Genomic DNA, 23,883 nt, shown 5'->3' with positions numbered 1-23,883 from the left:
TTGAGACAGAGGAAAACCAGTGTGAAGTTAGGAAAAAAAAAATCAGGGTAATCAGGGTATATCTTCTTCCTCCCATGTAGATAGATACTTCAATAATTTATTGGAAATGGACAGTATATGGTAGAGATGGGGCTTGGCCCAGACAGGAAAGGTAGATGCTTTCTTCCCGCACATCTTCTGCAAGGAGATAATGTTGCTTCTTTTCAGGGTTCATTTTTTGATGCTTTTAAACGGTGCTGTGACCATTTAAATTAATAGAGTTGCATAAGCTGTTGGCAGGTTTTTTTTGGTCTGATGTTGTGGTGTTCCCCAGTGAATCCAGAAGATTCAGGTGATAGTGAGTGTACCAAAAAAACCCTGATGGGTACAGGATGAGAGGCTGCTTCACCATCTTTGCTGCTGAAAGGAAAGACCATGGGAGTCTTTGATCCCCTTTATGTGTATCAGGGCACTCCAGGTGTCCCTATACTGAACCTTTTTGGAAGGAATTTTGGAAGGAAATGCGAGAGGCATGCAGTGTGTTGAACAACTCATCCTTGCCTGCCAGAATGAGGAAACAGGATGACTCCAAGATGATTCCCCTGATGGATTTCTCTGCTGCGTGTGCAAGCAAAATCCCTCTTGCCAGGGACACTTGGCGCCCACCGAATCTTTCAGCATTTCAAGGATTCTGCCCTGTCAAGGCAGAGCACAGGAAATACGAGCCATTAAATGCATGTGACAGTGCTGTGACCAGGAGGAGGAGGAGGAGGACAGTGGTGGGGAGTGGGGAGAGAGGCACAGGCACGCAACTGCCAGCATCTTGAGGAAATGCTTGTTTGTTTGTCCTTTCCCCAAAGCCCTTGGGCTGTGCGAGGGAAGTGGCGGCTGCGGAGATGTAAACAGGAAAAGCTGGCTGCAGGGAGAGCAGAGCAGGGGTTAGGAGATGCGCACAGTTGGCCAGAGGAAACTGAAGGTACTGGTGAGAAATCGCTGCCTGCTGTAGCAGTTAAATAGTAAAATCAGTAAGCTGAGAAATAGGATTGTAGAGCCACAGAGTGATTTGGGTTGGAAGGGACCTAGACAAGGTCCCACTAGACCAGGATGCTCAAAACCCCCTCCCACCTGACCTTGAGCACTTCAGGAATGGGGCATCCACAACTTCTCAGTTGCCTCACCACCCTCTGAATAAAGAATTCATTTTTAATATTTAACCTAAACCTGCCTTCTTTCATCTTAAAGCCATTCCCCCTTGTCCTACCGCTGCCTGCCCTTAGGAAAACAGTTAATGCTGGGTGTCCTGGTCCAAGGCAGGCCTGGGTGACACTTGCAGTTCCCTTCACAGGAGGGGAAACCTGCCCTTGTGTTCTTTCTGTGCTCTGAAGGATGCAGAATGTGAGGATCACTGTCATAAATGAGCAATAAAATAATTCCCACATTGCAAAAAAATGAAAGTGGAGTCATAAGCGTTGCTCATCTTCCTTTAAGTCTGGAGAACAGCAGCTTGTTCCCAAGAGCACTGAAAAGAAGAGCTGGACAAAGGTACAGTTTTCAGGGCAAGAAACTGTTTTACTACCACTGACAGAGAAGCAGAGTGATCCTGAAAACTTGGAGCTGGTTAGTTCAAGTCAGTCCCTGGCAGAAAAGGGAGCTGGCTGACAGGAAGTGCAGTCAACATCAGACTGCTGGAGAGTGTGAAACTGGATGTGGTCAGCGGGGTTTTAAGGGAGTTTTTCTGTGATTTTAGGAGTGTAGGTGGATAAAGGTTATCATATCCTGCTGTTTGCCTCTTGGTCTGCTGGTGGTTTTGCCATGGGATATTGAGTTGGGGCGTGGGGCTTTCCAGAAAACGGTGCCAGCCCTCAGAGAGCAGTAAAGATGATGTGAAATCTAGAGGGAAGAAACTGGAGAAGACACAAAATGATACATTTTGGTTTAGGATGATGTGCGTAAGTAGTCTGAGAGTACTCACCTGGTTAGAAAAAAAAAATGATCCTGAAGAAAGGGAAAGCAAAGACGCAGTGGTTAAAAGACTCACACTTAAGTACCTCTACTTGGAGCTGGATATTAAAGTGCAAAATAAAAAGGGAGGAGCAAGGCCTTGGCTTTGCAGTAGCTTGTTTTTTTAATCCAGTTTCCTATCAAGAAAATGAAAGTTTGCAGCGTGCCCTGTGATGACAGAGGCCGTGTCACACAAGTAAGGCAAAGTACAGGGTTCGATTTCCTGGAGTATATTACTGCTGTTTGTCCAGGTATCAATTAGCAGCCATGGAGGAAGGGTTTAATTAGAAGAAAAGCACATGAGGCTTTTCCAGCGTGGAGGAGCTCGGTGCATGTCATTTGTGTAACCTCTTTTCTGGTCGTGGATGTTTATTTGGAGTCGAGTAAGACGCTCTCGGCGCTTCCCTTTGATCTGTCTTGCAGGAAAATGAAATCCATATGGCCTCCACCCAGATCCTGGCTGGAAATACCCATCCATGCTGGGGTCATTTTGTTGTTGTTGTTGTCATACATATGTACAAAGGTCCATTCATCCACGAGAATGACATTCAAAATAGGGAAAACGTGGTAATGATATGTAGGGAGGAGCATTTCGGTGCTTCTGGAACGTTGAGCAGCCTAAAGCGTGCTATAAAATGTCTGAAGTCCTTCCTAAGGATCTACTTTTGTGCCCTTTTTTCCTGTTTCTGCCCTACTTCCTGCTGTTTGGTGTTTGGTTGGGGTTTTTTTGTTCGTTTGTTCTGTTTTTGGTTTTGTTTGGTTTGGTTTTTTTTTTTAATTTAAACAAAAAACGGTGAAAAGTGACCTCCTTTACCTCTTGCAAGGCGCAGCCAGCAGTGTTCAGGCAGTGTTGCTGTGGTTAATCTTGAATGCTGCACTTGAGGTGGGTTGCCCGGTGTGTTTCCAGAGGGTGAGGCATAACAAGGTTCAGTATTCCCAAAACGGACCCGGGACTGCAGATACTCAGACGCCTCACGCTGCACTGGAATTGCCTGCCGAGACAACTTTGTGCTCTCTTCACAATTTCCAGGGCTCTGTTAATGTTTTGCTGCAGAAGTTCAGCCCGTTGACATGACTGCTGGTAACAGGGTGACTGAATTTCCTTCTCCTCACCACCACAACTCCAGCAGCTGCAGTGAAAATGGGTTCCTCTTGCTCCAGCCACTGTCTCAGCTCTTTGAACTGTGCTTGCAGTTGGCTGGCAGGCAGCAAAAGGCAGATCCCACCACCTTGCTGGCTCTCCAGGTGCAGTGTTTGCTTTAGATTTCCAACAGCAGAGCCCTGCAGCAGCATGAGTTTTGCTGGGAAATGGGGAAAACGTTCATGTGTTGGCACAGCCGCTCGGCAGTCCGCAGCAGGAATTGCAAGAAAACTTCGGAGGGTGTTTCACACTGAGCTAGTAGGGGTTGGGTGTGCAATCTGCTGGACTGGGCAGTATTTAAGGGGAAAAATAATAGTTATTTTAGTGTTGTTTTTTTTTTAAAGGGCAGCAGGATTGCCAATCCTGGAGCTGAGGTTTGTTAGCTTAACCTTGAGGTTAAAGAACATGTGCAAAGGTGAGAACCCAACCAGTGAGTGATTCAGTTGATGCTGATCCAGTGACTTGATATCTACTTCCCTCTGGAGAGAACCCTTGGGAGCAGGGCTTGAAGCCAGCTGAATGAGCTGGTGGTTCTTCTTGATGAAACAGCTTCTGGTTGTAGACAAAAGGCGTTATTTCCATCCCTATGGGTTGAGCATGCTGAGAAACATTTGTAGCAGAGAGGTTTTTTCTGTCTTGCATTTTCACACTCGGTGTTTGTCCCCACCTGCTCCTGACCCTGGGCAGGGCAGAGATTGTGGTACCTGTGCAGTGTGATGGCTTTTCTGTGTAATTTGTCGTGCTGGAACTGTTTGTTAATGTTGCTCATCTGTAAGAGCCTCCTGATGGTCCCAGGTCTCTCTGTGTGCTGAGCCTTGAGTTTTCAGGGGGAGCAGTGGCAGGATGGTCCTCTGCAGACCAGTAGGAGGGCAAGAAAACAGGAAAGCTTTGGGGAGATGTAACTGCTCAAGATGTTGTTTCAGAAACACGATTACAACACAGCTTATTCAAGGATAGTTTTGTCTTACACAGGGAGGCTAATTTCATCTTCCCCCATCCCTTGGGAGAAAAGCTTTAGAAACTGGACTTGCGGCAAAAATTGCCAGGCAGCTTTCTGGAATTTTTCTGGCTGACATTGCTTTGGACTTGAGTGCTGAGTTGTTGCTGGAGACGGATGAGGATTGAGCCTGGTGGGTGCTGCCTTAAGCATTTGGAGGTAAAAGCAGTGTTGCTGCAGAGCTTGAAGAGGAAAGTGAAGTGGCAGATCCTGGCACATCTGGGTAGGATGAGATGTGGACTGGGGATGTGCAATTAAAATCTGAAATAACACCACCTATTATTTTTAATTACTGATACTCTGACTGATGAGTTAAACCATTGGTTGCAAATGCTCTTCTGCCAACCCAGACTATGCTTTGGCCATTTAACTAAAGACCTTTTTACGTTGCGTATTGAAACTCAGTAAATGCAGCTGTCCATTGATGCCACTGTAACAAACTCTTGCTGCCTGTTGCCTTCATCGTGGCTTTGGGCTGTGGCTTGTTTGCATTGTCATGACAAAAATCTAGTCAAGCTGCACCTGCACACGTGCTGGCTGGGGGCTGGAGAGAAGCAGTGAACAAATGACAGAATGTCATAGAATCCAAAGGGTTTGGATGGAAAGGGACCTTTAAAGGCCATCCAGTCCAAAGCCCCTCTGATGTCCCAGATGTCTCCATGCAGCCTGGTGTCTGCTCACTGAAGCTGGGTTCAAGCCTCCTTGCTCCTTAGCTCCACGTTTCCGTGGTCCAAGCATGAAGTTTTTCAGGAGCGGCTGTGATTTTAGGTTGTCAGGAAAGTGGGGATGCAGCATCACCTTTGTCACTATTCCCCACCTCGGGGGAAAAAGGGATTTTTGTCTCATATCGGGGTTAAAACCGTTTGGATTTAAGGCAGACAGAGGCAGCTGAGCCTGGAAACACTTAGTTAGCTTTCTCCTCCCCTCCTGCCTAATCATCAGCATAGATTAGTTCAGAAACTGGGCAGGTATTTTTAGAAGCTGCTTTCAGAAGCCCCGGTGTCACAATTTTTATTCCCGTTATCGGTGCTGAGGCGTTTTCTCGAGCAACGTTTCTGCTTTACTGAGAGGGCGATAGGGACCATTGTAGAGCCTGCGGGGACACACCTGGGGACACACCTGGCTGGACAAGGGGGCTTCCAGCAGTTGTGAAGGTTCCTGAGCACCAAGGGAGCGTCCCAAACAAATTTCGTGTGCAGGGATGTCACTGCGGGCACTTCAGTCGTGCGGGCTGCCAGCAAAGATGGGGTGTGTGAGGATTTGTGGCTGGTCCTTAGAGATAGCAACTCATTGCCCGCTGGAAGTCTTTAAAACCCCACTAAAAGCCGGGATGGAGGCACGCACGTCGGAAGGCTGGGTGAGCTGTTTGGACTTCTTTGTCCCAGCGCGGCGTTGGCAGCTTTTGGGAATAAAGTGCTGACGGGCTGACCTGAGGAAATAACCACCTGCATTCAACTTTGGACCTGTTTGCAGCCCTGCGGGTGCGGTGGGGCTGGGCAGCACGCTGCTAAAACACCCTCCATCACGACTTTGTGACAGCTGTATCGTAATTATTTTATTTCATTTCATATTATTTTTTTCCCCCCCCCAGCCTATATAAGCCGGGGTGGGGAAACAAGGATCTTTGGTCGATGTTCCCTTTCCTCCCTAAAGCCCGGGAGGATATTGCCGGTGAGTAATGGTCCGGGCTGGGACTGCGATGTGCGGAATGCCTCTGGGATGAGTCAGGCAGCACAATGCAGCACATCCCTCAAGGAGACTGAATCACGCACGGGGGGAAGCCTTCCCTTGCCTTCCCTTGCCTTCCCTTGCCTTCCCTTGCCTTCCCTTGCCTTCCCTTGCCTTCCCTTGCCTTCCCTTGCCTTCCCTTGCCTTCCCTTGCCTTCCCTTGCCTTCCCTTGCCTTCCCTTGCCTTCCCTTGCCTTCCCTTGCCTTCCCTTGCCTTCCCTTGCCTTCCCTTGCCTTCCCTTGCCTTCCCTTGCCTTCCCTTGCCTTCCCTTGCCTTCCCTTGCCTTCCCTTGCCTTCCCTTGCCTTCCCTTGCCTTCCCTTGCCTTCCCTTGCCTTCCCTTGCCTTCCCTTGCCTTCCCTTGCCTTCCCTTGCCTTCCCTTGCCTTCCCTTGCCTTCCCTTGCCTTCCCTTGCCTTCCCTTGCCTTCCCTTGCCTTCCCTTGCCCTGCCCGCCCGGGGTAAAGCGGCGCGCACACACAGGGAGGCTGCTGCTGGCAATGGTGCTAAAAAGGAGCAGGGAGGGTTTAAAATGCAGAGGAAATGGCATCCTCCGGCAGGTAAGAGTGCTCTGGCTGCGTGGAATTCTGTAATTTTTTTAATTTTTACTCTTGGGGTTCTTTTTTTTTATTTCCTCTGCCTTCCCCCCGTCTGCTCCCACAGCCCTTCTGAATATTGTCTAAATCAGCATATAATTTATCAGTGGATGTGTACGAATTCTTCTGTGAAATGCAGCGTTTCATTTATGGTTACATACCTTTTTTTTTTTTTTTCTTCCAGAACTAATGGTTTAACATTCACCCTTTCTTTAAATACCAGTAGGAAAAATAGATGCCGCCTGGGAAGCTGTGGCCCTTGGTGTCCCTCTCCATGGACATCTGATGGAGCAGGGGATTTATAAAAAAGGTTGAAGGCAAAAAACAATGTGCGTGCTGGTTTTGATACAGCCAAGAATGTCGTCTTTTCTTTTTTTATCTTCATTTATCTGGCAAAAGATGAAAACCCTTTCGATTTAGACTGCAGTTATCTTGCTTACTCCCTCACCCCTCCTCTGATACAGACCCAGCTGGAACTGAGTCACTGAATTATTTTATTTCTTTAATATTTGCAAAATATTATCTGCTCTTCGTAGTTACAACGTACGTGTCATTGAGGATGTTTACAGAGGGATAAATATAGTTGTAGTCTCCACTGATCAAAATGGAGGGGAGTGGGGGGAAATTCAACTTCCTTTGGGCGAAGCATTTTTTTTTTTTCCTTTTCTTTGTAAACCTGGAGTTTACAGGAACACTCTGTACGTGTTTGTCTGCAGACATAATCACTTTTATGGAGTGCAGTTTCTGTGGTTGTCACTTGGGTTTGGGGGTTTTTTTTGCTAAGTATTGCTGTCCATTGGCTAACATGGGATAGCAGGAGTGGAGCGCTTGCGGTCAGTTTATATTAGGAAAAAAATTAGGATAGAACTTGGTTGTGTTTTCTTTTTTTTTTTTTTTTGAGGTGGGGTGAATCAATTCAGGATGCAGATCTTAGGAATCTACCTGTTTGGCTAGCTAAACTTTTTTTATGTGATTTTTGCTTATCTTACACGTGATATAAAGCAAATACTATCTGTCATGCAACAACAATTTATTACTCATTACTGTAAATGATGGTGCTAATTAGCTTCCTTGTAATCTGTTAATATTTTATACTCTTGCACGAAAATAGGAGGGCTGGAGGCTGCAGCTCTTGCCTGTATTTCATGAGGTGCAGGGCAAATTATTCAAATATATTATGCTTCATATATTAACTTTTATATATTAACTTTTCAAGATGTATCACCGTGTGCACCTCTAACCATTTATTGCAAATTTGATCCATTCAGCAAATTCGAAGGGAAGTCTTTATTAAGAGATTTCTCTGAATGGTTGCTCATTAAAAGTTTTGTCGTTAGTGATGTCATGGCTGCCTTTTAGGGGGGAAAAAACAAATCAAACATTGTTTTGGGTATTTTTGTAACAAGCTTTCCTCCTGACTTTTGATAGCTGTAACACGGTTTCAACAATGTTGCGTAAATTCTTCAATACCAAGTTGTAAGTTAATCTGCCCCAGTGCCATTAAAATGTCATTTTAATTCAATATTGTTCGTGTAATAAGCTAATTTCTGGGGAGAGACTTTAAATTCCGTGTGCTTGAGCTGCAGCAGTGGATCTTTGCTTGCCTATCAGCATGCTTGTAAGCCAGCTTTTTTTTTTGTTTTTCCCTGAAAAGCTGCTTCCAGTTCATTTGAGGTTTTGCCCACGTGTGCAGCACTTTGTGGGGATCACTGGGCAAGTCTGGCACAGGAAAGGATGTTGTGCTGACCAAGAAGAAATGGATTTAGTCCATGCAGGACTACATAATACATACATTTTTGAATATATATATATGTGTATGTATGTATGTATTTCAGGAACGATTTTTCATGTACTTCCTGGAAGGATCTGAACTAATTAGGGGATTATGAAATCCCATCTGAGCTCGTTAGGATAGAGCTGTTTTCTCGCAAACTCAATAAAATCAGCCTTAAATGTTGAACAAACGTTTTGGTGAAAGGGTTCCTTTGTTCCTCGCTGCCTCGGCATTTCAGGGAGATGTGGAGGCGGGCGGCTGGGTTGTTGCAGGTGTCTTGGTTTTTTGAGAAGTCCTTTTTCTTCTGGAAGGGGGGGGAAAAAAAAAAAAAGGCAAAAAAAAGCCCCAAACCAAACAAAACTGCTGTTAGTTTTTCCTATGGAGGATTTTTTTGGATGCGCTGCAGGGCTGGAAGCAAACCCAGGCTTGGCTGTGGAATCCTGACCCCTCTTCATTTTGCCTTTGGGGCTGCTCTGGGCTCTACCAGCATCTCTGGAGCAAGGATCGTGGAGACTGAATTGTTTGTATTTACTCTGACTGCGTGGAAACTAAAATTTCCCCCGGTGCCCTTTTATTCTGGTGGTATTTGATTTGGAGACCAGAAAAATACAGGTTGCAAATCGGTTGTACAGGAGTTGGGTTACAGGTACAGTGGTTCTTTGTTCCTGGTGTGATGCAGAGGTGAGGGCGAGGAAAACTTTTGGGAGGTTTTCCACAGTTTTTCTTCAGATTCCATTCTAACATTTGATCTGGCCAGAGAGACACAGATGTCTTTTTTTTTTCTTTTCTTTTTTTTTTTTTTTTTTTCTCCTTGCTGATACTTAATGAAAAAAGTTTCAAACCTGCTGGAAATCCAAATGGTATGGAAATATCGACTTAATTTGCTATAGCTGCATACACTCAGGAGTTTTCTTTCAAAGAAATTGCTAAATTGGGATTCGAAGAAGAAAATGCCAGTAATAATCTGTAGATATGTGCTAGAAGGGTCACGAACCCACCAACAGATCAAGGAAGTGGGACTCCAAAAATAGCAGCTTTTAATGTCTTCACCAAAATGTCCGTGTTTTCTGGCTGTGGGATGGAACTGCAGAGAGGAGCCTCACAGTGTAACTTCGCAGCAGTCACCTGGGCAGAATGTGACGGCTTTAACTCCAGCTGTTGGAGCTGCTGAGGCAGGGAAAAACATCTGGCACTGTGAAATACACCCAGGTCAGCCAGAGACAGGTTATGTCCCAGTAATCGTAAAGTTACATCTGTTTGGATGCAAATGGTTCAAATTGTGTTTATGTGCCTGGTTCAGCTGAACAGCCTGACCTCTGCTGCTGTCCATTCAGCTCTTCCCCGAAATCTGGGATCTGGGAACGTCAGTGCGTGGATTAAAAGACAGAAGTCCATAATGTTGAAACCCATTATATGCAAATACTTCTTCTGAGACCTGGAGCTCTCCTGACCTTGTAGGCTGTAGAGTCAGGAAGGGAGGAAAATATCAAAGTGCCTTATGGCAGCAACAGTGTGGAAGTTTATAAGCTTGTGTTTCGGTCAAGTAGCTTGGCTAGAGGGGGAAAAATATTACTGAGTTATGGAAGGTGGCTGGAAAGTGTTTTAGATGCTAAATGTGACTTTAAAAAAAAAAAAGTAGTAAACGTGGTGGGTTGGACTACTTTTTTTTTTTTTTTTTTCCCCTCCCCTTGGGATTTTTAGACATCTCGGATGGCATTTGCAGTTGCTGCTTTGGAAGCAAAGTGGAAAAGAAGAGCAGCTGGTGGAAGGGAGTTGTCTACTTTTGACCCTCCTTCTATGAAGACAGTGGTGAAATCAAGGCCTTAACCGAGGAGTGAATTGTTTGGTGTTTGGTCCTGGATGCAGGATTGCAGCCCTAAGCCCTCCACAGCCATCCAGGGGCTGATGGCTTCGTCCCCGTGGATGTTGCTGGAGCTGATGTGGTTTATTTATGTCTGAGAGCACAGGATGGTGGCAGCCCCATGCGTACCTGGTGGGGGACACCACTTCTGTCAGCTCAAGTGTCGCCTGTCTCTTGGACACACAAATGCTTTGTGAGTTGGACTAGAGATACCAAAACCGGGGTTCAGTGGTGACAGAGGCGATAAATACTCAGTCACTTCTTGTTTAGGAAAGCTCTGTGTCCTCCAGAAGAGCAATTACACACACTCTCTTTTACTTTCACAGATACCCACGAGCTATAATTTTTAAAGAGTTCTCCTTTCCTTCCAATAAAAACAACACACGCTTTTCGGCGCTACCTTTACTCCCCAAGTTCATTCTGTTTTTTGTTTGGGGTTTTTTTTTTTGACTCGGGGTGGGGCAGGCAGACAACCTGGAGCAGCCCTGGAACAGGCTGGCTGGCTGCCATGCAGCTGGGTAATCCCTTCAGATACTTTCTTCCCGAGCTTTTAAGGCTGTTGAAGACAAATCTGTAGGGTTAAGATAGCATTTAAGAGCGTAATTAAGAGCAGTTTGCATGAAATGCATAACGTGTAGGCCATAAACCCAACAATTAGAGCGGTCTTAAAAGTTTCAAGGATCCAATAAAACCAGGGGAACTGAGGCTACTGTGGGGTTTTCTCTTCTTGTTTCATTTTTAGCTATCGGTACCTCATTAATTGTAACGGACCAAGTATTTTCACGTAGCTCATTAACCGTTTCTTGCAAAGGAGTCAAACTGCAGTTAGCACGATAAAAATGCAGGTGGATGGCTTGAATGTGGTTGTCCTGCTACTCCAGTGCACCAAGGTTTCATCAGTGGGATTTGCAGATCTTGCTCTCCTTTGCTCCTCAGGATTTGGAACGCTTGGAGCCAGCCAGAGCCTCGATGCGGTCGCGTAAAATTAAATAGCAAAGAAAATAAACAGCTTTTTACACTAAGGAAGCGAGATCCTTATATGGAGCTGAAATATTTGAGCACCTCCCAAGTATTTATCAACACTGGCATGAGGGAAAGAAGCATTGCCTATTCTAGGCTTGTGGATGGAAGCAGCAGGCAGGATTTAGACGTGGAAGACCCGGAGGAAGCCGTGTGTAGCCTCGAAAATTCAACCGCGCAGCTTCTGAGTCCTAATCCAGCGATTAAACCAAGATGTCGAGCCCTCAGAAGCCTTAACCACCTCCTTCCCTTTTATCTTTCTCTTTTCCCAAGTCCCTTGGCACAGGCTGGGCTTTGGGAAACGTGCCTGTGGCTGGAAGCAGAGGGGCTCTGCAGGGAGCCCAGCGTCACTGGTGACTTTTGATCGTGCAGGAAAGCCTGCCAAGGGATTACATTAATTGAGCCAGAGCTCTGCCCTCCCTGCCAAAGGTGAACCCTTCTGCTGGACAAGGCTCCTGTGTAATAGGGGAGCAGAGGTCATCTTGCAGGAGTAGGGGGGGTGGAAGCTAGATTTTATGGCTTAATATATTTAAGGAGGTTGGTCTTTGGGATGGGAGGAAGGCAGTTTGAATTGTGTTCTCTCGGCATGTGGTGGCAGAGTTTGTAAGGGCCTTAGGTCATGGATAGATGTGGATATCAAGAGGAAAAGCATGTGGCTCTGTGCCCCACCAGACTCATTGTAACGGGCAGGGATGGCATCTAAGTTTAATGTACAGGTATGCAGTAATACTCAAATGCGATCACAAGCCTAGAGAATTCACCGAGAGGCGGTGGAAACGTGTAAATAACTGTCAGGAATCACAAAGTACAGAGCAGCTGCTTCTTGCTTGATTTTCCTTTAAGTGGACAATTTCTGCAGCAAAGTAACTGAAGGCAACACTACTTTTGGGACAGCCAGAGGCTCCCAGCTGCTGCCGTGAAAGTGAATGGTAAATCCTGCAGGAAGCTGTAATGCCAGTGGCAATTTCCAAGTGTGGAAGGAGAAGCAGCAGTTTCTCTGGATGACTTTTGTGGGAGGATAGGAGGGAAGGTCGTATTGAGCGGCTCTGACTTCAGAAGAGAGCTAAAAATAAGCCCAGAAAGGATCCTTGGGGAATAGTAGAAAGATATAGAAACGTATAGTTGGCTTTCTTTTTCCTTCATCTGCTAATTGCTAATCCTTACAGACCATATGGGAAAGGTACAGAGAAGACAACAAAAACTGTCTTGCATGGAAGCAGCTCAATTTTTGCACGGTAGGAAATTAGCTGAAGTATTTTGCTTCTTTCTGAGTATCAGGAAGTCAGGAGATTAAAGTTGCCACTGTAAAATCTAGAAAGGGGTTTTCATTAAAAAATAAAAAGGTGACTGGATCCATTTATAGACACTCTTGCCCTGTTTACTGTACCAGGAAGCTGCTTTAAGGACTCGAGCAAAAATATTCTTAAAAATGTAGTTTCTCAGTTCCCTGAATACCTTGTGTGTGTGTGTGAGCTGTGGCCGTGTATCGGATTGGAAAGCTTTTTTTATCAGCCCCTGCAAAGTGCTCAGGGCGGCAGGGGATGAACTTCCAGCATCTGTGCACGGCCGTCAGTGTGTAGGTCCAGTGAGGAACTTGGCATATCCATACAGTCAAGGCTGTGGGGAGAAAATTGCAGCACGTGTTTCGTGAGATCTGTGTAGGTGCAGAAGAGATAAGCTGGTCCCAAAAGATGCTCACTGCTTCCCTTGGTTTGTCCTCAGACTGCCCTCAGGTAGGATCCATGAGGCTGCTTGCTTGGATGTTAAATCTGGTCGTGTTAAGAGAAAGGGAAGCTTGGAACTGAAGTGTTAGCACCTGAAACTGCTGCAAAAATAGTCTGAAAATGAGGCGGTTTTACCTGGTGCAGGGTGAAGAAAGCTACTGCTGCTTCTCATGCTGTACAGGATGCTGGGAAAATACCTGGATACAGGGAGGAATTTCCTTCTGTAAAGGATGATACCTGCCATTGTGACAGGCTGCCTCTTGGAGCCCTCTGTGTGTTGATCTTCCTTCTCCTGGTGAGGTCACCTGGTGGCCTGGAGATGGACAGTCCCTGGGCACTTTTCCTTTGTATGTCCCTTTTTCTCGCCCCTGTTGGGACTTTTCTGCTTTCTCATGACCCTGGTGATGTCCCCAGTAGGTGATGGAGCAGCTGCTTTATGGAAGAGGCGACCTGAAGTCTCTGTGGGGGCTCTTCTGAACCTTTGTGGTGGGCATCTGGATTATTCCCAGATCTTAGCTGCTTCCAGAACAGTTTCTTGTGAGGTTAGGATGCTCAGCCTTTCAAAGCCCTGTGAAATGCTGGTGAAACTCTTTTAGGGACATGGTATGGTCCTGATGACCTGAGCTGAGCCGATTCCCATCTCCTTTCATCTGATGTGCAGATGAAAGGAGACGCATTTGTGGGGGTTTTCCCCATAAAACTGGGGAAATGCGGATGTGGAGGAGTTTGAGAGTCATCTTCCGAAGCCCGCTTCACTAATTTGATCGCAGAAACCTTGAAACCTTCATGAGTCGTTTGAGCTCCGCGTGTCCTTCCTCTGGAAACCTGGGAGGTTCATCCCTTGAGGTTTGGTGGGTCTCCTTGCTGTGGAGCATCCCAGGCCGTCCATGGCAGAGGTGGTCTTCCATCCCGGGCAGGACCTCTGCGTCGGGATCAGCTCGTCTGAACACCCCCCTGAGGAGGAGCTGCTGTGATGCTCACCAAAGGCTGTGTTTTTGTTTTGTTGCCGTTGCAGTGACAGCTACATTGTGCGAGTCAAAGCCGTGGTTATGACCCGAGATGACTCCAGTGGGGGATGGTTGCCGCAAGAAGGAGGAGGTCTCAGTAGAGTTGGCGTCTGCAAGGTCACGTACCCCGAGGGCAATGGAAGAAGTGGATTTCTAATCCATGGTGAAAGGCAGAAAGACAAACTGGTAATAGACCCTAATTCAACTTTTTTTTGTCTGTTCTTATGACGAGAATTAGCCCGAATCTATTGCTATTGTATTCTTCTGCAAGTTCGGTTTTTTATTTTTAACATATAAAAAACAGGCATGTGCATATAATGTCCGATTGGACAAAGCAAACCCAGTCCTCATCTAGAACTGTCGTTTTTTGCTACCGAGGCTGGTGTGATGCCACCTGGAAGGAGCAGGTAAATTTTTGACATCCACGTGCAAAGATCCGCTTTGAATGAAAAAGAGCCTGTGGGTTTTTTTTTTTTTTTTCCTTTTTTTTTCTTAGACCTAGTGCGGGGGTAAGTGAGAAGTGAATTGAAGTGTAAAGAGCCCATGAAGCCAGTCACATTGCACTGAGTAATGCAGTGCAAGCCTTTTAAAAGGGCCATGAATTATTTATGCTGCGTGCTGTTCAAGGTTTGAACAAGCTGAGTGAGAATATGAAGACAAGTTGTCTCTTATGAATTGACACACTTGGTTTCTCCTGGTAGCTGTTTATCTAAAAAGGAGCTCTCTTCTATCCCCGCACAAATCAAATTAATAAAGCCTTCTCCTGATTTCCAGGGGCCACTTGAAATGTTATCGTTTGTTATCTTGGTTTTATGTATTTGATTCTTCTGAAATGCTCTCATGTGAAGATATGGGCTAGCTTAAAAGCAGCACTTCCTCCACAGGCTCAAAAAAAAAACCGCATTATTTGAGTCAGAAGTGATCTTGCTTTCAGAAGGACTGGTGTTTTAAAAGCTGTTTCAATTATGGTTTGTCTTTCACAATGCTGTTTTGCTTAGGATGCTTTTTTTGACATTATTTGGGAGCCACGCTTATGGTTTTGAGGGGTGGAGTAAGACATGACAAGCCATTCCTTTTGTCCCTGAGCATCACTCTAGGGATGGTTTTTGGCACAGCAGAACTTGGGATGAGTGTCTGGCTGGGGGTGAACAATTTAAAAACAGCGAGGGGAGTGTTGCAGCACCTCCTAGATCTGCTGCTGGTGGATGAAATTTCTGTTGAGCCAAAATTATTGAGGGAAGAGGTTCTCCTTCTTCCTGAGCACCCCCCCCAGCTTAACCTGTGCCACAGTGGGTCTGGAATCTGCTCCTGGGGTCGGGAACGAGCACCTCCTCAAAGCACAAGCAAAAGATGAATGTGCAGTGGTTTTGAGAACAGCTCCAGTGTCTGGTGTTTATTAGTGATAATTTGGTAGGGAAGGATGTTCCCCTGTATGAAGCATGACTTGGCTTGCTTTTTGTGTCCAGCCCGGGACGGTGCTGGCTGTGTCCTTGGGGTGGGAAAAGTGACTTTGCTCCTCTTTTGGGGCCTCACGCCCCCTCCCAGGTGGTGCTGGAGTGCTTTGTGAAGAAGGACCTGGTGTACACGAAGGCCAACCCCACCTTCCACCACTGGAAAGTCGACAACAGGAAGTTTGGGCTCACTTTCCAAAGCCCCGCTGACGCCCGAGCCTTCGACAGGGGAGTGAGGAAAGCCATCGAGGACCTCATCGAAGGTAGCCTGGGGGTGGATGGACACTTCTACCCCTGGAAGAGTGGGCAGGGGCTTTGAGTCAGGGAGCTGGGGAGAGGGATGTGTTTGACATCAATTTTTGGGCTTGAAAGTCTCTTCTGCAGGTGTCCGAGTGCGGTTGTATCCTACAGTGAGCAAGCCCCAGCTTTTAAGAATTGAGTTTTCATCTTGAAAGGTGTTACAGTCAAGTATTTTTCGGTCCTGTCTGTCCAGACTTCTCCCCGTTGTTTATCATCAAGTTTGTTGTTACCGCTTTTTTTTGGTAGGCTTGGGTTTCAAACTAGTGACGGCAACTCAGACAGCTCAGGCTCTTTATTTGCAACCAAATCTCGTCTTACTGAGTCTTTGTTAAATCATAGGATTTGTTTCCTGCCTTGGTTTGCTTTTGGTTTTATTTTGCAGTAATTAGTTTTGTCTGCAGCCTCCTAGTTGAATGGTAGTTCTTGAAGACTTTGTTGTGTTTTGGGGCGTTGTTTTTTTTAATTCCGTAAAAAAAGGCGTTTGAATCGTCCGTGCTTTGAAGTTGCCATAAATTTTTCCTTTTCACATTTCATTGCAATCAGGCAATCACAATGCAGCTATAATTCAGTTGTACTTTATTTTAATGAAATTTGATTCTTCGTGCATTTTTTTCCTGATTTTTTTTTTTTTTTTAACCATACTACTTTATGTTGGGACTTAGTAGTCCAAAGCCTTTTGCCTTCTCTTCCAGTGTGACCAGGATGTTTTTATGTACAGGTGGTACATTTTCTGAGGATCCTAACTCAGATATCTGTATCGATGCGTACTCTTTTTGAGGACATTAGCTCCGTAAGACAGCTTAATATTCTGGATGGCCTGTCCTTGCTTTAACACGAACATGGTAGATACTGGGAGAGAATTGATCCCCCAGGGCTCCTTGCTGGTAAATACCTCACCAGTCAGAGGAAGGATGTTCTCAGTTCATCTGCTTTTTTCTGTGCCATTAACATGGAGGAGTTACAGGTAGACTTTCTTCTTCTTGTTAAAACTGTGAAGCATTTTGAGTCATAAAAGCGATGTTTTATGTAAGCGGCATGGGATTGTGCAAAGCTTCCAGGAGATAATAACTCAGCTGTATTGAGTAGTATTTTGGAGATGCCAACACTTGGCGACTCCTGTTCTGCTCTCCTTGATCCATTTCACGGTGGAGGTATTTAAAATCAAGTTCTGCTGTATCCCAGATCCCTCAAAATCAGCGGATCTATATTTATCCCATTAACAGTACAGGCTGGTCCTCATGAATGTGTTCCTCGTTAATTTCCAAATAAGGCTTTCTGAATGAAGAACAATAACTTGCTCATGCACACACAGCGTCGGGCAGTGGATTTCAGTTACCATTCATTTTTTGTCCCCGCGCTTGATCGAATTCAGCAGGTAATATTAAGCACAGCCAAGTGTGCGTTGAGAACTTTCACTGCATGGAATCACTGCTTCATTTTGGATATTTAACCAACAGAGTTTGTTCCCTGTAGCATCAGAAGTTTGGGGCACAGGTACAAGAATCCTGTGCGGCTCCACAGAGCTTCAGCTTTTTTTTTTATTTTTTTTTTAATTTTAAAGCTAATGTAGCAAATGGCACAAATGTTTCCACATTATTCAGTGTTCTAAGTGGGCTTTCACACTTAGCTCTGCACATCTTCGTGATGATGCAACTGAGAGCAGCCGAGGCTGGTGCCAACAGCATTATATAAAACACGTTATTTTAACAAATTTCCAGAATGAAGGCGGTACAGGCCGTTCTGCCGTGCTGGTCAGGGATGTGATGTGGCCATAATTCAGTCTAGCAGTGGGCTTCCATCAAAAAAAACCAAACCTTTGGCTTGAGGGTTCTCCCCCCAGCAGATCCTCTTGCTGCACCCACCCTCCTTGGCAGCCTTAGGGGAGATGGAGCCAGTCAGGAAGGGGGGCTGGGGTCTTGATTGGGTATAGGGAGAGGAGTCACTCCTTTTTGGTACAGCAGAAATTTGGTGTCAAGCCCTGCAGTGGTGAGTGCCCCCTTCCCTGAGGCTCACCAGGCCCCTCAGACAGCTCTGCAGGAACCTGTGGGGTGAGGAAAGTTTCATTTTGGGATGCTTCCCTACTTTTCCAGAAGATTGCCTAATGAAAATCCCACCCCAGGATTTTTCTCTTTGTCTGTGGTTTTACATGTATCAGCTCCTTACAAGTCCTTTGTTTACGTGGGGCAAGGTGATTCTCTGAGAAGTAGGTGACAACAGAGAAAAGACCTTTAGAGTATATAACAGCTTCCAAAATTAAAAGGGGAAAAAAAAAAAATCTAACTCTTCATTGTCAAAGTGAGATTCGTCTTATTTTAAATTAGAGCCTATTCCCCCCCCCACCACCAGATTTAGGGAGTAAGTGAAAAACTCATACGTGGTTTCTTGACAGCTGAGAATCAGCCTGGGGCACTGATTAGTGCATAGCTTCACCATTCTTCAGAAATTAGTCTCCTGTAATTGGAAATGGTAACTGCTGTTTTTATCGTTGTTAATGAGCATTGGCAGCCACACAGAAACACTTTTTTCTGATTCTACCTCTCCAACCCAGCTGCCAGCAGATGGGTTGTCCTTCCTTAATTTGAGCCGCTCTTGGGCGCACCTACGACGCACAAACCTGTGAGAATCCACTAACAGTTTTTTGTAAAATTTGTTTATTGTAAAAAAAAAAAAAAAAAAAAAGAGGTTCATTGATTTTAAAAGCTGTTGGTTTGGGTTTTTTTCTAGGATCTACAACTTCCTCGTCCACCCTTCACAACGAGGCCGAGGTCGGCGACGATGACGTCTTCACTGTAAGTACACGTCCCCCCCAAGCCCTTCTCTTTTAGGGTCAGGTTAAGAAAGGGTTTTTCTTTTGTGCCTCAGGGTTGGCCTTCAGCCACCATCGTGTTTGGACACTTGGGTGTGTTTTATTTGATGGAGGTATATCCTCTGCAGAATGTGAGGCCTCCTGTTGGCCTCCTGTCGCATGTCAGAGCAGGTGATGTCAGGGGCTGGAAGTGAAGAAATAATCACCCTTGAATTCCACTGAGGTGGTGCACACACCTCCTAATACTCCTCTCTGCCCTTGAGAAGCTTCCTGCAAACTCAGGTGCATGCTCAAGGGAATAAGGTTTTGAATCACGGTTGTGAACAAGGAAACTTGAAAGGTGTTTCTTTCACCTGTACATGGAAGGCGGAAAGTTGTTTTTCAGGTGGAGGAAGGCACAGTGGTGTGGCATCTGTCTAAGCAGCAGTGACTTAAACAGGGGCGAGCTGTTGGGAGGTTGATTTGCGGTGTTGTCTAAAATGTATTACGGAGTTTTGCTGGAATTGAAGCTGCTAACTTCAAAAGGAAAGTTAAAAAGTGAAGAAAAAAAGAACTTGTCAGGTGAAAATGTGACCGATCAGGGCTGTTCTGTGGGCTGCAAACAAGTTGCTCACATTGTATACTTTGCATTTTGGGATATCCCCAGTGCAGCAACAGCAAACAAACTCAAAATTATCTTTGGGATACTTCCCTGGATTTTTAGGCTGAAGGAGGAAAAAAAAAAAAATCAGTACAAGCATCAAGCTGCTTGAAAATGACTCCCAGGAAGCATCCAAAGCCAAAAGGTGTTTCCTGAGGGTGGCATTGGGACCACGTCAGGTTCCCTGCTGAGTTTTGACCGGATCTTCCCAAGGGGCTGGCAGCGTTGTCCACATCTGTCCTTTTGTCACGCTCGGGGAGACAAACAACAGCAGGCAGGGTTAAAAGGTGACTTCCTGCACTCTGCAGCAGAACTATCATTAGCAGCTGCTTCCCAACTACCTGCCAGGAGTGATTTATAGGCACTGGGACACCAGACTGGGGGGAGGCACCAGTGGAGCCAGAGCCTTTTACCAAACCGTGCTGCTTTGTTCCCAAATTCCCTGGATGCGCTGTGCTCTGCCGGGGGCAGACAGTTCACTCTTGGGGTGTGTGTGTGTGTGTGTGGCTCTTCTGTGCTCCTCAGAAAGTGGATGACTGTCCAAATGTGCCTTGGATGGGTGTGTGCCAGCTCTCACTGGGTTACACTTTGGGATACTCAGTGTTTAAGCAGTGAACGAGCGGCCTGCTAAAAAAATTTAGCAAATTTTTGTTGCAATCCTACTGGTTGATGTTTAGGCACCACCTGGGAGTGCTCCTGAGTTTCTCCACAAGCTCAATCCTGTGGCCGAGTGTTGATTTTTAAACTCAAAGAATGATTTTTACAAGGAGGAAGAAGAACTGGTTGCCTGTAGGTGTTGCTTTACATTGAAAAAGTCGGATGAATCCTGCTCCAGCTGCATCAAAATCACTCAAAGTCCTGCTTTCAAAATGAAGAGCCAGGACTGCAGGAGATTTTTGTCACCTATTTGACCCTGGGGAGGTGGCAGGTGACTCCCTGCCATGCAGACATTTATGGGTAGGGTGCCTGATGGAGGAGGAGGAACAAGCTGCTGGAGAGAAACCTCTGCAGGGTTTTGTGATCTCCAGAGTGCAAGAGGGACCTCACTGGTGGTGGGACCTGGCATGGTGCTGCTTGTAGGGATGGCACAGCAGGGTGGATGGGTTGTCATACTCCAAAAACAAGGCTTTGGGGACATCTCCTTCCCCAGTATGTCTTCCTGAAGTCTTTCCTTTTCCTGCAGTCCTTAAGCTCTTCAAAGCTCTCGACTTCCTATTTATCGGGTAGGTTATGGTGAAGTATGAAGACTGCATAAGCCAGAAATAACATACTGAAGCACAGAGCAGTTTAAAACTGGAAAAAAATTGATAGGGCTGTGAAATGTTTTATTTTTACCCTTCTGTTCCATTCTTCCCTTGCACATATTTTTCACTTGTGTATCATAGTCCATTTGGTCATCCTTCCACACAAAACTTCTCTACAACTTACTGTAAACTCTTAATCCAGCCACAGCAGTGGATTTTTTGAGTTTGGTTGGTTTTTGGGGTTTTTTTCTCTGTTTTAAAGAGAAAGTACATTTGTTCTTTTTTATTTCCTAAGGTAGTTATTAAAATCTTCACAGTCCTCCCCCTCTCCCACACATGCATGAATAAACTTAACTGCGTGCGGCAGAATTTTCAAAAGCATCTGCATGATTGAGTCATTTAATCAGTCATTTACCCGTCTCTGAAAATCTCAGCCATTGCTGCTGCACTGCTGCCGCAAATACTTGGCCTGAAGTCCCGCTCTTCTTGAAGATATTTCAGTCTGTCCAAGCACAGCAGTCCAAAACTTGACATTTGCGAGGCTGCTTCGAGGCCGGCCACCTCGACTCGGTCGTGCACAGATGTTTGCACCGACGCGATGCTCCCAGCTTTGGAACAATCCCCCCATTACATACAAGCCCTGACCCCCATCCAGCTGTTAGCTGTTGACTGACACAGGGCTTCTATAAAGGCCCTGGTGGTGTGAGCTCCAGTATGGTTTTGTGTGTGTCACTGCTGCATCATCCCTTCTGTTTGCTGTGCAGCCCTTCCAGGCATCCTGCAGGTCACTTCCGTGGGGAAGAGAGGGTTTGCCCCAGAGGCAGAGCTCTCCTGCAGGCTCTGACCTGGCGTGGCTTAGTGGAGGATCGTTTTCTTGTACCAGAGAAGGTGGACTTTGTTTTGGGCTTTGAATTTTCTGCAGCTGTGGCTGTGTCAGTAGCCTCCTCCCATGACTGTAGCTTGCAGAGCTGAGATGATAACTTGGGCAGCAATATCCTGCCCCATCCCTCTGGTAAACATTCCCCATCCATCTTTCTGAAGCATGGGTTGTATCTTTAAAAACAGGACTTTGCCAACTAATGCTTTTCCTGTGGCTTAGACCTACGGCAGACAACCTGTTGTGAAATTCACACCTGACAGGGCAGGAAACAACAGTATATAGAACTAAATGTCACAGCCCCAAGCTGAAAAATGCTTGGTTCTAAAATGAAATCTCCATTTAGGGGTTTTAACAATGTGTAGTTGTGTTTCTTGAGTTGCAGATCCTCTGAAGAGCCCTTAAATGTTTTCCATATGATAGCAAATAAATTTCTTCTGTCTTGTACATTATAAATCGTCCTCTCAAGAGATGCAATCTGAGTAAGACTGGCCATCCCTTCTGTCTCCTGTCATTGCAGCAGGCTGAGATTGTTCTGTTTGTCTTCAGCCAGCCAGCCTGCATCTTCAGCCTTCTTTAATTAACATTCATTGCAGAAGTAGGGTTTAATACAGACTGAATGTACTCTGTAGTTCCTCAGCCACGGAATTTGCCCTATAATTGAGTTCTTGTGTAAATTTTTTTTTCCCCCCCTAATCTACACTTCTACTTTCAATTACAGATAATAATCCCACATGACCACGAAGTGAAAATTGTGAATTGATTCCAAGGAAAAAAAGGTCAACGTCTTCCAGAGTCTGCAGAGTGCCTGAAGTGGCCTCTTTTAGCATCCCATCTGAAAAAGCAGAGGTGTTTGTTCTGAAACCTTATGACCAGTTCAGCTGAAACACCACTCATGTGTTTTTCAGATAAATCTGCAGCCTTGTGCCTGCTTTAGTGCTAAAGAAAAGACACCCACTGGCAGGAGGAGCAGCAGCTCCCATGTTTGTTCTGGTTTGTGACTCTAAAAATGACTGCACTCTCCTTTTGCGCTAAGGGAAATGTCAGGGAGAACACAGCAAAACTCTGCCTTGCTAGGTTTGATGTGCATGTTAAAATTACAGGTATTTCATAGAATCAGTTTGTTTTTTTTTTTTTTAAGTCCCAGTTTTTGTTCAATTTGAGACCTGCAGAGTTTGGCAGATCGAGCAGGTGTGGTCTGGAGGTGCAGAGAGTTGTGTTTCAAGGTGCACACACTCAATCTATTGCTTCTCCTGTTGACTCCTGGCTAAAAGCTTACTTATCTTGGTTCCCCAACTGCCAGATGGGGAGAATACTCTCCTGCTTCACTAAGGTGACATGGGCAGATCTTGCTGCCACTGCTTTTTCTTTCTGAACTTCCAGCAGAAGTCTTCAGGCTCGTGTTTCCACAACCCAGTCGTGTGTTTGGAGCAATCCCGTGCCTTTTTCTTGTCAGAAGGTGGATTCCTGTGCTTGGGGATGTTTGAGTTCTAGGAAGTTTCTGTGGCTTGGACACTGCTGGCAGTCATTTCAGAGGGGGACACAATTACCTTTTCAGCGCACATTGGGGCAGATGTTTGCATTGCAGTCCCCCTTGCAATCTCTTCTGTTTTCCTAATTGGAAAAATAGATTTATCCCTGCTGCCTTTCCTTGAAACCTTCTGTCTACTTTCATCTCCCATCTGGGCCTCAAGCATGTTACAGCCTCACTGTTAAAATTTATAAGATTTGTATTTGTTAGATAAACACTAAATCTAATTTTTTCTTGTTGGCTTGGTCGTTTCGCATTCAGATGGTTCTTTTAAAGAACAACTGTGGTTTGTTTTGGGGTTTTTTTTTTCCCCTTTAAAGTAGACAGTAGAAACCCAGTCCCAAATACTTTGGAATATATTTGTAAGTTCTGTGGGATGCTGGGGCATCTCTCATCCCAGCCCTGTGAGGAAAATGATGTTGCTGAGAGTAGAACAACAGGGAGTTGCAAGATGTGTTTCAGTCAGAAGTTGTGCTCAGAAATCGAGGAGCCACAAGAGCTTGCAATTTCCTTTTTTCTTAATCCTGTCCTCAAGTAGCAGAAGGGGAAAATGCCTTTTGGAGGCACAGAGCTGCCTGTGGGAATGATGGGGTTGTCACCCCGAGCCAATCCACCCTGTTTGCTCTGAGCAGGCCAACAAGGGGATTGTCACAGTGACAGGACACGATGGCCTTGGTTCTGTTCTTCCTGCCCAGCAGCCAGCTGTGCTCTGTGTGAGCAGCCAGAGGCTTCATTGCTGCTAGCCACATCCTCTGATGTCTGGATCTTGGGCTTGCCTTGTAAACCACAGCTATTTTAATTCAGATTTTAAAGGGAAAAGAAAAAAAAAAAAAAGTACTTGCCAAGAAGAGAGAAACTCACACACAGAAAAACCAGCAGGCTCAAACCCTTCCCTCAAAAATCTGAAAAGGTCCTGACTGTGCAGCAGTTGTAAGGCTAGCTGCTTTTTTATCTGTTTGGGTTTTGGTTTTTTTCCCTGCCTTCGGGTTAACTTTGCCCACACAAGTTCACATCGCTCAATGGGAATGGATACCAGTGCTGAAAGAGATTTTTCAGTAGGGAAGGTCAAGTGGAAAGTTTTTTTTTTTTTTCTCTGGCTGTCAGGTTTATTTTCTAGTGTTGTATTTCTCCCTTTCTTTCAGGATCTCTTGTTTCTTTCAAGTGGTGCTGGAAATTAACCCATTTGTTTTCTTGCTCTTTTCTGCCAGT

At 45.6% G+C, this 23,883-nt stretch overlaps 1 protein-coding gene across 2 annotated transcripts in view; it reads left to right on the top strand.

The window, feature by feature from the left end:
• SPRED2 (sprouty related EVH1 domain containing 2) overlaps positions 1-23,883 on the top strand; it is a 57,604-nt gene that overhangs the window by 18,165 nt on the left and 15,556 nt on the right. The window contains exons 1-4 of one of the 2 annotated variants that reach the window (XM_066177751.1): positions 6,352-6,403; positions 13,834-14,011; positions 15,371-15,539; positions 18,301-18,365. In XM_066177751.1, coding sequence (XP_066033848.1) covers positions 6,387-6,403; positions 13,834-14,011; positions 15,371-15,539; positions 18,301-18,365 — 429 coding nt within the window. In that variant the 5' untranslated portion in view covers positions 6,352-6,386. Of the gene's footprint in view, positions 1-6,351; positions 6,404-13,833; positions 14,012-15,370; positions 15,540-18,300; positions 18,366-23,883 lie in introns of those variants that run through there. The other variant, XM_066177750.1, reaches the window with a different exon arrangement.

This window comes from Chamaea fasciata, unplaced genomic scaffold (genome assembly GCF_029207755.1).
Source record: "Chamaea fasciata isolate MVZ Bird 193981 ecotype frontalis unplaced genomic scaffold, bChaFas1.0.hap1 SCAF_3, whole genome shotgun sequence".
NCBI classification, from domain to species: Eukaryota; Metazoa; Chordata; class Aves; order Passeriformes; family Sylviidae; genus Chamaea; species Chamaea fasciata.
This window is presented reverse-complemented; position numbering and strand designations above follow the sequence as displayed.